At 34.8% G+C, this 14,248-nt stretch overlaps 1 protein-coding gene across 1 annotated transcript in view; it reads right to left on the bottom strand.

The window, feature by feature from the left end:
* Nucleotides 1-13,599, bottom strand: part of twisted (Protein O-mannosyl-transferase 2) — a 112,293-nt gene extending 98,694 nt beyond the window's left edge. The window contains exons 1-3 of the mRNA XM_067047523.1: nt 13,546-13,599; nt 3,601-3,683; nt 3,418-3,527 (exon numbers count right to left, since the gene is read on the bottom strand). Coding sequence (XP_066903624.1) covers nt 3,418-3,527; nt 3,601-3,610 — 120 coding nt within the window. The 5' untranslated portion in view covers nt 3,611-3,683; nt 13,546-13,599. The remainder of the gene's footprint in view (nt 1-3,417; nt 3,528-3,600; nt 3,684-13,545) is intronic.
* Between the last annotated feature and the right edge of the window lie 649 nt (nt 13,600-14,248).

Below are 14,248 nucleotides of genomic sequence, written 5' to 3'. Positions count from 1 at the left end.
TTAACAGCTAAATGGTTTCACGATCTACCAATGATAAGAATACATAACCTTCTCTTATGTTTACTTGTACTTTTTCAATAGTACAAGTGAACTCGCTTCTCCCGGTACAAGTATTAAGCTTGTACTTTGTAACTTGTACACTTGTACTTTTTTACTTGTACTATTAGTTCCATTATGAAACAGGGCCCAGGTGGGTGGAGTGGAAAGGGAAAAGAAGGAAATTTATGAAAAATGCATCCCTTCCCTTAAAGAAAAATTCTGCGAGACCTACGGAGAGAGGGTTTGCTCTGAGAGGCCTCTGATCTGGGTCTTGCGCAACAATATCGAAAAGAACAAGAAGCTTCTTGGAAGACCTAGGTGTTAGCATTGGGGACATAGTGATCTTGGGGGAAAATACTATTTTGGACTCCCTGAGTATCATACATCATCACCTGCATGGGAATTAGTTCTGATAATATATCTGAGCTTTTTTGTATGTTTTAACCAATTTATTTGTGTATTCTAATTTATTTATTCATTTATATGTTTTTTAAAATTTATGTATTAGTTCTTTTTAAAATTATTTAATTTTTTTTTTTTTTGTAAACTGTTCTACTGCTATGATTGTTTTGTTGCTATATATTGATGATTTTTGTAAATTTGCTAAATTAATTGAAAGGTTTTTACGGATCACTGGAGAGGAGAGGTATGAAGGAGAGAAACAAGTGGAATAATGTATTGGATGTAAAGGTAAATTGTTATTTGGCTTTACACGAAAATTAGGAAAACTAATATATGTACATAAGAAGAAAATAGAAGAGAGAGAAAAAATAAAATTAAAATAATTTATAGTTAAGGAAAAAAAAAGGTTGAAAAAAAAAACCCTGACCATCTTCTTATATATTAAAAAAAGGTATTTAAGTGTATTGTATTTAGTGTATTGATGATAATTGTTTGAAAAATGTTAATGTATTGTAGTGTATATATGTCCAATCATGGATTGGATAACACTGTGTGTGTGGGTAGCATGGCCAAATAAAACATTTCACTCTTTTAAAAATATTTGTCATCACCCTTTATATATATTTTTTTTTTATACTTCCTAATTTTACTCATATAAATAATATAACATGTAAGTATTCTTGACCTTTTCCGGTAGCCTCATCATCTTTTCCAACATACTTTTTTAAAGCACAACATGGCCGCAATCGCCACTAACTTCACTTGGCTTTAAGATGTTTTATGATCTTGACCAAACAGGTTCATTTTATTTTATTTTTTCTCATCTTTCTTTTTACACCCCTTCTCCTTCTCTACTTTTTTTTTATTACTTCTCCCTTACCCAAATCGTTATTAATTATGTTCATCACATATTATTATTGTCATATTTACTAATTACTTCTTTTGTCTTACTTAACTTTATATTTTATTTCTTTACTCTTACCATTATATTATAATCTTTACTATTTTACATACATATTTCATTAATTACATATATTTTCTTTCTCATTTTTTTTCTATAACTTTAATTCTAAATTATTAATATTAAATTAAAACATACATATTTCTTTATTCCTTTTGGGTTATATGACTTTATATTTTATTTGTTTAATCCTGTTATTTTACTTATATATTTACTTACCTATATGTAAATTTTATTCCCGACTCCTTTCATTACTTTATTTTAAATAATTACCATTTTATGCATATATTTACAAACTAGATTTTCATATGTATTTTATTATTTGTTCTTTCCTCCTACTTAATTTTAATATTACTCTTCTTATACAGCATTTACCGTCTTATAATACTTAATCTCTTCATGTCTTTCAACACTATTCATGTATGTATAATGTTAATTATTTTCTTATTTTCTAATCATTCTATATATCCTTTTATTCATAGGTAGTTGTCTTGTATTTATTCTTAGCCCTGATAAAGGCTTGAAATTCTAGCCGAAATGTTGGCACTAATAAATAAGATTTTACTTATTTGTATTCTTCACTGACTGCACACACAACCATTTTCTTCTCATTATTTAAATCTACGGTCAACCATTATAAACTTACTTTCTATAGACCAGGTTGCAAATCTGACATTCTTGATATTTTATTAAAACAAAATTGTAGGCTTACTCTTTTATATCAAGCAATCCAGCTTTGAATTCGAACCACATTCCAGTATTAATTAATTTCTCAAATGAGATAAAAGAAGTGAAAAATGAAAATCCCTCATTAATGGAGTTATTGACTGGGGACATACAAAAACCTAGTTGATGAGAAAATAAATCTAAATGATAATTTTCTTACCATTCAAGAAATCAAAGCAAATACAGATAAACTATATAATCTATATCAAATAGCCAACATGAAGTAACTGTACAACATTTCGAGTTAAGGGGTAAGTATTCTCAAGCAGTGGCCCAAAATCAATTTTATCACAAATTAAAGAAAAAAAATCATGTAAGGAGATGGTGTTTACAACAAAGACCATGTTTATAAAAATAAATTAAACCACCCTAACTTTAAAACACGAAATTAAAAAGGATCAGGATGAATGAGTATATTCTAAATATCAAAGATAAGTAATTTCTTACTCTGTATTGAATTGGTTTCAGGAAACATAATTCTACAATTGATCCTACATTGATAGTAAACAACGAGGTCATAGAAAGGTTTCAAAGGAAGCAGTATTTGATCATAATATTTTTAGAGATTTGCTAACTGATAGCCTAAAACTACTACAGAAATAAAAGTCAACACCCCAGGACAGAATTGAACTGGCGCAGTTCCCAGGATGCAAATACCTGCGCCTCAACTCCCTTAGCTATAGATGGCCCTATTTAATTACTACTGCACTTGAATTATCAACTTTCATATGAAAGGTTGGAAAAAAAATTGAATTCATTGGTGTTTTTTAATGTTCAAGCCAATCACTTTAATTTATGATTTTCTGACTGCCCAGCATTGATAAAATACTAACCAATTATGATGATATTAAGCCAAATTCTGAATGAAAGTAACCGAAGAAGTACCTTAAGTTAAAATTGCTAGTCCCCCATCTTTGGATGCTATTTTAGAACAGCATGAGCACTTTTTTTACCAGAAAACATTTTTTTTTTTTAAATTAATAGTTAAAAGGAACACAATGATGAGCAACATATATGACATATATATAACATAACAATGCAAAGTGAAGAGATTTAGCCAATAGGTTACAATAACTAAGTTTTTCTCTCTTGACTCAACCCCAAAACTAACTTCTGGATTACACGAGTGGTCAAAGGTATTTCCACCAATAAAAATCATTGTAACTAACATATCAATAAAAAATTAAAGAACCACAGAAAAACATATAATAGAAAAAAAAAATTGGCAAAGATAATAATAATTAACATTACAGTATGAAATCTGTTTTAATTTTATAACATCGACTTACTTGTTGTTGTCTTGCACCAACACCTTCAGGATATAAATGCCAGTGTGAATGCAAATATCCACCACCAGTTCTTCTATTTTTTAATGTAAGTACAGCTCCATAGGCCACCTCTTTAACCATAAAAAATAAAATAACACTGATATCATACAGATCAGAAAAACTTTATAAATAACAAGTACTCACCATGTGGCATACTAGCATTATAAAGAGAATTCCCTTGGAGTTGTGACTGAAATGCTGAACTAAAAAATCCATCACCATTGCCACTGTAAAAATTACACAATGGGGTAATGTTATTAATGGATCTAAGGTTTAATATAATGAAATAATAAATCTACATATTTCAACGAAACATAAATCTATCTTTTTAATTTGTGAAGAAGAATTAACTAAGGAATGAATGAGAACAAGACTATGTAAAAATCTAATAATAACAGTTATTATTTACTTTGCTATATTGTTGATTATTACAATTTAAAGGTAACAATTTAAAAAGAGACAGTTTTTACTAATACCCTAAATTTAACATATCATACATCATAACTCATTCCAATTTAGGAAACGTTCAGCAATACTGTGAATTTTTATTAAACCTTCTTTAAACAATTTTAGAATCATGCAGCAGGGCTTACACATTCGAGGTTCCCCCAGAAAGATAACAATCAATTTGGTACAATAATTAACTATTGTAAAGAGAAAACACTGCTAATGGCTGATCGAAATAAAACCATCTAGGCAGGAGTCGGAATTTTAAGAGATGAGATATGAGATTCAGTTGACAACCTTGTTAATTACTGGGTTAATTAACATACCTTTAATTCATCACTAGCAGTTCCGGAATAAAGCAGTGGTATAAAGTAGTTTATTAATTATATAATCTAAATTGAATATTCTTTAATGGTGAATTATGCGTCCTTAATTGAAAAAAGTGGAGGTTTTGATACTCACTATGAATTAACTTTTTGAGACCTATCAAATTCTCAAATAGGAAATCTAAAGTTATAAATAAACAGAGTGAACAGCTAAAATAAATGTTAATCATTATTTCATACTAATCCTACTCTAATTTATTTTTATTTTTAAACTAAACTAACTCAAATGTTAAATCGGGCAGTGGCAAATAATTATTTTCGGTTTCACTTTAGCTATGAGTCACTCCTGTGGCTTCGAAAACCCTTCAGGGTCCATCCAGCCTCATAAGTGAGTACCCTTAAATGGGTAAAAATCTGGTGGTTGAGCGTGATTCTGACCAAATCACCTCCTTGCAACACAACCATTGGTCTATTAACCGTTAAAAAAAAAATTTTTTTTACTGTGGACACAAGCTTGTCTACATTTGGACATGAAATGCGTGTGCCAGGCAAGTCAAATGAACTATCTTAGGATAAAGAACTTTAAGGCTATTACCAGCTTTATTCATGTAAGGTGCCGTGTCTTACAAAAACAACAAAACTTTACCATGAATGATGCTCATAGGCCAAAGAACAGTCATAGATTGGTTGACAAATCTTGCAATCGTTTCATAATCTTCAAATAATGTTTTCTTATAGTGCTTTCATTTGGCATTACTCGGCTTGTGTATTTCTCAAGAAAGGTTTTTAAGTCCGGATTGCTAATTTTGTAGATAGGAATGTCTGCCCTGACAAATGCTCGGCACAAATCTAAATACATAGTATTGGTACCTGTGGAATCTGAGGAGGAAAGAAAGAAACAGAGAAATGGATTGAAGAGTAAACAAACAAATTATAGGAAAATGCCACAGGAATAAGACCCTTGCTCTTTTTAATTGATTCTGAGGAATTCTCTATGTAATTCTGTGTGAAAATTTATTATTGCCACTGCATTTAATTTGTGTTCAAAGATGAAGACATAGAATTTCTATGCACTATTTATGATAAATGATAAATTTCACCTTTAGGTATCTTGTATTCTCTTGAATTTTATGTAGTTCCTGCGAAAAATGTATTTAAAATTGAACAAATAATTCAAGGAAATATGTGATTCAGGACAGAATACCTAAAAATATGTTAAAAATAACAAATATTTCAGAAAATATGTGATTTACAACAAAATATGTAAAAAAAGGCCAAATATTTAAAAATATGTAAAATAAAAATGGCTTCTTTTGGCCAGAAATGTCTTGAAACATCTTTAGTTAGTAAGGAATCGCATATATCATGGTCAGGTAAAAATATGTGAAAACATGAAAACTGAAAAATCCTATCCCTATATATAACTCAAGTATCACTGAGAGCAAACCTTGAAACAAAAAAGGAAGAAGGAATGACACACATGGACTCCAGTAATTTAAATTAAATACAAAAGACTGCTTTATTGATTTTCACGATTTATTGGTTTTGCTTATGACGGCTATCTCAGGAATTATTAGATGTACAGATGTCTGTTAGGCTTTAAATTAAAGCTTATTTTACGTCCTAAAAAGAACGTTATCATTAGTTTTTTCGTAAGAGTCATAGTTTTCATGATATTTGCGAAATATATTCACAGAATGTCCATTTTTCGTTTTTCTGATGAAACGTTTTGCTTATGACGACTATATATCAGGAACTATTACATGCACAGATGTCTGTTAGACATCAAATTAAAGCTTTTAAAACGTCCTAAGAAGAAAGTTATTATTAGTTTTTTCGTAAGAGTAGTAGTTTTCATGATATTTGCGAAATCTATTCACAAAATGTCCATTTCTCTTAGCTGTCATAAGCAACAATTTTCGACAGTAAAATGAGAAATGGACATTTTTTTAAAACAGATTTTGCTAATATCATGAAAACTAGTACTCTTATGAAAAAGCTAATGATAACTTTCTTCTTAGGGCATTTTAAAAGCTTTAACTTGATGTCTAACGGACATCTGTGAATGTAATAGTTCCTGAGATATAGTAGTCATAAACAACATTCCGCCCGCCTAAAATTTGTTTAAAATTTTAAATTAGCATTGACGGGGGTAAAGGGAACGAGCTTGGTGACTGGTCACTGGTATTCTCCAGTTTTGGTCTTCACTGTTACCACTCTTACGATGCCATCTTGCCCAGGATGTGTGGCAATGATTCTTGGGAGAGGCCAAGTCTTAAGAAATGTACCCTGCTCCTTTATGATCACAAGGTCACCAACATTAAGGTTTGTTATAGGTGTTTGCCATTTCTTCCCTTGTTGCAACAGGTTTAAATACTCCGTCTCCATCTTTTCCAAAACTGTTATGAGATTTGCTTCACTACCTGCCATCGCTTTAATAGGTTAACGTTCTTATCCATGACCACGTCTTCTGGCGTTGCGAGGAGTCGTCTCCTAATCAAGAAGTGTTCTGGAGTTAAACACTCAATGCTGTCGGGATCATTAGTCAAGAGGGTAAGAGATCGAGAGTTGAGAATGGCTTCAATATTGCAAAAAAGCGTGGTTAGCTCTTTGAAGGTTAAATGCGCACCATTAACTACCTTCTCCATGACGCTTTTAGCTGATTTTATCCCGGCTTCCCATATATCTCCAAAGTGAGATGCGGCCGGGGGGGTTGAAATGCCATTGTATCTCCCTTTCTTTTGCGTGGCGTAGGATGTCCTCTTGGGTTAATTTAGCACGTTGCCAATGGCCAAGCTCTTGGAGCTTGTTTGCAGCACCAACAAAGTTTCCTCCACAGTCGGAGTAGATATTAGTGGGGCGTCCTCTCCTGGCAACGAACCTGTCTAAAGCTGCTAGGAAGGCATCAGTCGAACATTTCGATACCACCTCTAAATGAACCGCCTTTGTTGCCATGCATACGAAGAGGCAAAGATAAGCTTTACCTAATGCAGCCTTCCGTCTCGCGAGAAGGATCTCGCGAATGCTGAAAAAAGGACCTCCGAAGTCTATCCCAACATGATGGAAGACTTGACCGTCTTCTAAGCGATAAGCAGGAAGTGAAGCAAATCTCACAACACTTTTAGAAAAGATGGAGAATGGAGTATTTAAACCTGTTGCAACAACGGAAGAAATGGCAAAAACCTATAACAAACCTTAATGTTGGTGACCTTGTGATCATAAAGGAGCAGGGTACATTTCTTGGCGTTGTTGATATGTGTGAGAGTCGGCTTTTGTTTCTGCTTAGTATTTGATCATTTTTCTGTAGGTATCTGCGGTATCTGGTATTAATTTTGTATCCTTGATGTGACTTTGACATATATAAGTACCTGGGTTAACAACTTTATTAATTTGTCGGCAAAGGATATGACAGTTATTAATGTTTTTGATAAATATTGGCGGTGGCTTGGGTTCTCTGGGCGTCTGATTCGCTTTCATGTTATCTGCTGGTAAATTTGCTAACATGTCTACTGATTTGGCATGAAAAATGGAAATTCCTCGGTTGTGCTTGGATTAGAAGGGTCAGGTTGTGAGTCCATATCATCAATTGAACTACCTGGTGTCACAGGTGGTGTATTTCTGATGGATTTTCGTGGTTTTTGTTTAGCTTTAGGAGAGTTTCTGGGTGTATTTCCCAGGGTCGATTAAAAATATTATAATATTAGTTTACGTATTAAAATACGTAATAAAGGACGTAAAGGACAGTGCAGTCGCACCTCAATGCGAGCCAGTGGCCAACTGATTAGGGTAGAGCTTTTATCTCTAGTACCAGTCTATGGCTGCCGTTGGTATTAAGGAACGCATACCCTGTTCACTTAAAAGATTATAAAAAAGTGATTATTCACTTATATTTTAGTTCTCATGTGAGCAGTATCACTTATTATTACACTGACACTGTTTTTCACTACTGTTTTTATTCAAGTCCACTGAAAAATACAGTCTATTGTGGGACACGATATAACATATGTTCTATTGCTAGCTATAGAATGCGCACACTCTTTATGATATCAGCAAAATAAATTTACGAAATGACGATTTCTCGTTTTACTGTTGTTACGGCGGGTAGGGGTTCAATATGAACCTTACTAGCCCAACCGTGTAAGGTGATGAAAAAAAATTATTTAGTCAAATTTTTTTACTGCTATATTTGAAATAAAAGACATAAAAAACTGTAAAACATAACACTAAAGCATATGAACTTTAAAAATAAAAGAAAAAAAAATTAACTTCTAAAAATACAAATGAAAATTAATTTTAATAATTAAAAAACACACAAAAAAAATATTGGTTTTGTCTGTGCAACTTTAAAAATAAAATAGTCTATATGTCACCCTGGGTGATGGGGCCCCTTTTGGAGAGACGCCCAGAGAACCCAAGCCACCGCCAATATTTATCAAAAACATTAATAACTGTCATATTCTTTGCCGACAAATGAATAAAGTTGTTAACCCAGGTGCTTATATATGTCAAAGTCGCATGAAGGATACAAAATTAATACCAGATACCACAGATACGTACAGAAAAATGATCTAATACTTAGCAGAAACAAAAGCCGACTCTCACACATATCAACAACACCATGAGAGGGCGTTCAGAGTAGTTATCAGACAATTACACCCATCAACACCACCCGAAGCCATCAAAGAAGATCTTTCGGCCATAGGGTACAAAGTTCAACAAATTGTGAACGTACTAAAAGAAAACAAAGATCCTAATAGTACATCAACTAAAATAGCGTTGCCCTTGTTCTTCGTTGACCCTGAACAAACACCAGGCGTTGAAGAAATTAAAATGTGAGCCGATTATACTACACCAGAATAGTAGTTGAAAAACCGTACCCTAAAAAAACAATAGTTCAATGCCACAACTGTCAAGAATATGGCCACACTAAACATTATTGACATCACTTACCAAGGTGCGTCAAGTGTGGCCAACAACACAATTCAGTAGAATGCAGCAAGCATAGGCAAGCACCTGCTGTGTGTGCACTATCCCATAAAGAAGGGGACCCGGCTAACTACTAGGGGTGTGAGACGTATAAATATCTTGCATCCAGAACACAGGCAGGTCCCAGACAAGAAGATGCAACCATACCACCCAGGAAACCCTCAATAATTGTCAAACCAGGAGTGTTCTTCGCTCAAATGACTGGAGAAACAGAACTGGCGACTCAGGCCCTGCCACTATCGCAACCTACACCCCATTATCCTCAACCCCAACACCAACATTCTCATGCCTCTGTTTCCCAAACCTCATCCATTTCCCAAAAGCCAAATCAGATACCCTGCATCCCCCTTCCTCCTAACGCTACTGATCTCACAAACCTCCTCACCTCTTTCCTGTGATGATCTGAATTTAGATCCCTTATCACTCCACTCATCTCCTTACTTACAAATCTAGTATCTAATCTTATTCCTCCGCCAAGAAACCCTTAAATGGCACCATTTGAGTCTCTTTCTATTTTCCTTTGGAATGTGAATGGTGTTCGAAATCATGTTAACGGCCTTATTACAGGACAGAAACATTGATGTAGCCTTAATAACAGGAACTCGACTTACCACCAGATGACTAATCAACATACCTCAGTACCAAATTTATCGAACGGACCATCCCAACGGAACAGCACATGGTGGCACTACTGTCATTATCCATCAATCCCTTTCACATCACTTAGTCCTTCTAGAAGCCCAGAATTTCCTACAAACCACAGCCGTATCGATCCAAACTTCTCTCTTTCTCTTAACACTTGTTCCCCACCCCAAATTCCCACTTCCCCACCACAATTCTATTCCTTCCTTGATTTCCTTGGACACCATTGCCTTTTAGGTGCAGACCTTAATGCAAAATACCAACAATGGGACCAACATACCAACATTTGAAACATGTCTGCACCATGCGCGGGACAGTCCCAGCTTGGCTGACAGGTTTTTTCTTTGTAAGTACTACAAAGGTAGTTACCTCCAAATTGGTGGAGGAGTGGAAGGCTAACCTGAACTCTCTCTCCTTGGCCAACAAGGTGCGGGTGAAATGGGTGCCTGGACATAAAGGCATTAAAGGAAATGAGCGACCGAACTACCTAGCAAGGAAAGGATCTGAGTATGTTCCTCTCACACCTGACCCCATATGTGGAATTAGTCTCAGCCATGCGAAGAGGCATATCAAAAATATTGCTGAGAGCAAGGCTGGGTTACTCTGGAGAAATACCAGAGGGATGGAACAATCAAACATGTTCCTCAAAGGATTCTGCCTGAAAAGAAGTAACTGCCTTCTTAATATGGATAGGAGTATCTTAAGATGGGTGACAGGTCAATACATGGGACACTGTCAGCTAAACAAGCATCTCTATAAAATTAGACTGATAGAGTCCCCTATCTGCAGGTTCTGCAGGAAGGAGGAAGAGACTGCTTACCACATCATTTGCAAATGTGATGCAGTGGCAATAACATGATTCCTCATCTTTGGTAAGGATCGTATCTTGGATCCCAAACTTTGCGAAACAGTGGATCCTTATACAGTGTCCAGATTTGCAAAGGCAATTGGCCTGTTTTGAGCAGAGGAGGGATGGCGTACAATAGGCCCTCTGTGGCCGTGGTGCTTCTTGGCCGGAAAAAAAAAACCCTAGTTTCATATGAGAAAAAAATGAAGAGGTATGAAATAACTGGATTTTAGAGTTTTTAAAGTTAAATTTTGGAACGCGTCTGCACAACATGCACAAGCTTGTTAGACAGGTTTCTTTTGCATCGGTACTAAACCTAGTTTCATATGAGTCACAAACCAAGAGGTATGAAATAACTGCATTTTTTGAGTTTTTGTTACCACCGTCATTTTCAAACTCCCAGAACTGGATTGGCAGACTCATCAATTTTGACACCTAACTATAAGTACTTTACATTAATGAATTCAAAAAATTGGGGTGAGATAACTGCCTTTTTTTTCCACGGGCTCTTGTACTAAGTTGTCTCTCCACTGTTTCCCAATTTTTGTGTTCCCAGTTGTTATTCTCCTTCCGGGGTCCATTCTCTCATGAACTGTATTACATCTCTAGATGATTCTCCCTAATTATCCTTGATTGTGTTGATCATTATTGCCCTGGAGAGCCAGTTTGCAACCACCTTGTCTTTACTGGGCTTATATATATATATGTATTATATTGACATAGGATCTCCTCCCATCTGGTAGACTGTTTAAACTTTCCTAGACTTTTCTCGGGATAGCTTGAGTCCAAATTCTCTTATCCGCTGGAACACACTCCTTAAATGGTCCATGTGGACCTTTTCCGATCTACTGAACACTAGCAAGTCTTCCATATAAACTTGAAAACTGCTTTATCCAATCTTCTCAAGAATTCATTCATGAGCTGCTCAAATGTTACAGAATCATTTTTCAGACCAAACAGCATTCTGGTAAATTCATAATGACCTCGTTCAAAAATAAACGCGGTCTTATGCTGATCCCTGGAGTTAATTTTAATTTGATGGTATCCAGCCTTTAGATCTAATGTGCTAAAAGTTTTAGCACCACCCAGCCAGTCTAGAATGTTCTTGAACCTCAGGATAGGGTACTTTTCATCAACCGTATTTCCATTGAGCTTGCGATAATCTATTACAACTCGGTACTTTTCCTCATTTTACCAGGTGCATTCTTATTTTTGTACCGTCCACAATGGACTGTTATAGGGTCAAGTGGATTCTGAACTCTAACCTCTACTGTTTCTTTTCTTCACTCCTACCTTTTCCAATAGATCGCAGCCAATAATCATCAGGTAGTCTTGAGGCATTTTTCTCATTACATGGACTGTTATCTTCTTCCCCTTAGCACCACTTATCCAATTCCATTTCTACTTCCCCTTCAATGCTGTAGGGCCCACCCAGAGTGATCAATATACAATTACATACTCTAACCAGGAGTGCTCTCTCTCCGCCATTCAATCTGTCCAGTACTTCTTGGCAGACAATCATGTTTGAGCTACCAGTGTCCACCTAACAGCTTATTTCTCCCTTCGCTTGTATAATAGGCAAACCACTGTGCTCTCCTCTCACATGGTGGTTCTCCAACATGCAGTCACCCCTCTGTGGATACAGTTCTCAGATCTCTCCTCATGTTCTAGCTGCTTCTCCTGTTTGCCTCAAAGTTGTCCTCTTGCCTTGCTGACTGTCCTCTCGCCCAGGGTCTCCTACTTCAGTTTCTGTCTCTGAGGTCTCAGACATTTCTGTAGCTTCACTCAGGGATCTGTTCATCTCTCAAGAGATTCTCCTCCTCTGTAATCTCTGTATGCTAGCCTCCATTGGTTTAGGCTTATTTTGCTTCCTCCGCCGATACATAGGGGGGCACTGTCGGGCAATATGTCTTTCTGTCCCACAATCAAAATATTGGGTGCGGAGGCATTGTGCTACCAAATGTCTGGCTTTACAACATCTATGACACTTGCGGTCTTCTTGGCGACTGTTACTTCTTCGTTTTTCCTAACTCAATCTTCTCTCTATGCTTCCTGGCTTTTATTTTAGATTACGTTGATTAATTAATTTAATTTAATTAATTTGAATTAATATTGAGATGCTGGTAAACAATTCTGGTCCATCCTGGTTCCTCGACCTCCATCCAGGACTCCTTTCTGGCTCTAGCATCAAAATAGTACAAATGAGAGTTCACTTGGCATACCCTTCCTCCTGCCTATCTCCTTCCCAAGATGGACCTTTAAGTTTATGGCCAAGAATCACATCCAGCAGTGCACTTCTTCCACATTCAACATTTCTCTGTATTTTTCTGTTATCCCTTGAATCGTGAAGGATAACATCAGCATACTGTCCGCTAGACTGCCTCGATAAAAAGAATGCTATTAGATAAAGTCAAATACAAGGATAAAAAAACTTTTTCAATTCGAAAAATTATAAAGTGACATGGAAAACGCTCTGAACAAAAAATTGTCACTCTCTGAGAGAATGACCCACATAAAATAAACATACCAAGAAGAAGAAGAAAGGAATTTAACATTTTGATTTCCCACATACTACAGGATAAAAATACTTTTATAAAATTTTGTCAGAATTTATACAATTAGTCAGTTAAACAAAAATTATTTTTCTTCAGAAATGCTAACAATTATAAGGCCATAATAAGATGTTTAAACAAAGTTTATCAATTTTTTTTAACTATAAATAACTTTAAAAATGGATTGGTAGGTGAATTAAAAGAAGTTATACCAATTATTAATCTTTGGACCAATAGCATAAACACATATATTCATAAAATTTAACTTAATTGTGTATATAACACATACCTCTTATTTAAAATTTTCAGATGTATGTAGAAGAAACAAACATATACTATGGCAGGTAAAATTATCAATCCTAAAGCTCTTGCAACAAAATGCTTGTAAGTGTAAGCCTGAAAAAAACAAATTAAAATGACCTAATATGAAGTAGCTCTCCCTCCAAAATAGCTGCTTAGAAAAGTGACATTGATATTATTATGTCCTACAATAAAGTTTCTAAACTTCTTAAATGGTTATTTTTCATATAGTCTTGAATAAATGACAATATAGATACAGTCAACTGTTGATAATTTGAATTTCTCGATAGTTCCTTAAAAAAACACTCAATAAATTAAAAAAAAAAGGTGTTTTAGTTATCTCGATAATTTGAAGTTCAAGGAATGACATCTTGCTAGCCAACACTTTATAATTCAAATTCTCTCACCTTTTAACATGCATCCAATAGTAATTTTTTTAAATGTAATGAATGAGATAATCGAGTTTGAAGTCTGCTATCATCCTGTGTTGAATTCAAAATGTATTTTAAAATCAGTGAAACTGAAATGAGCTCTAGAAAGAATGAAAACCCAGAATAGACATCAAAGCTCCGAACATTTAAAATTCTATTTCATTGCTTTGGATAGAGTCTTCTAACTAACTATGGTGAATTAAAGTATGAGTATTTTATCTATGTTGACAAAGACATTGGTGTCCATGGTTTCTTTATACA

The sequence above is a fragment of the Halyomorpha halys genome, unplaced genomic scaffold (assembly GCF_000696795.3).
Source record: "Halyomorpha halys isolate HHAL.00 unplaced genomic scaffold, Hhal_1.1 Scaffold429.1, whole genome shotgun sequence".
Classification (NCBI taxonomy): domain Eukaryota; kingdom Metazoa; phylum Arthropoda; class Insecta; order Hemiptera; family Pentatomidae; genus Halyomorpha; species Halyomorpha halys.
This window is presented reverse-complemented; position numbering and strand designations above follow the sequence as displayed.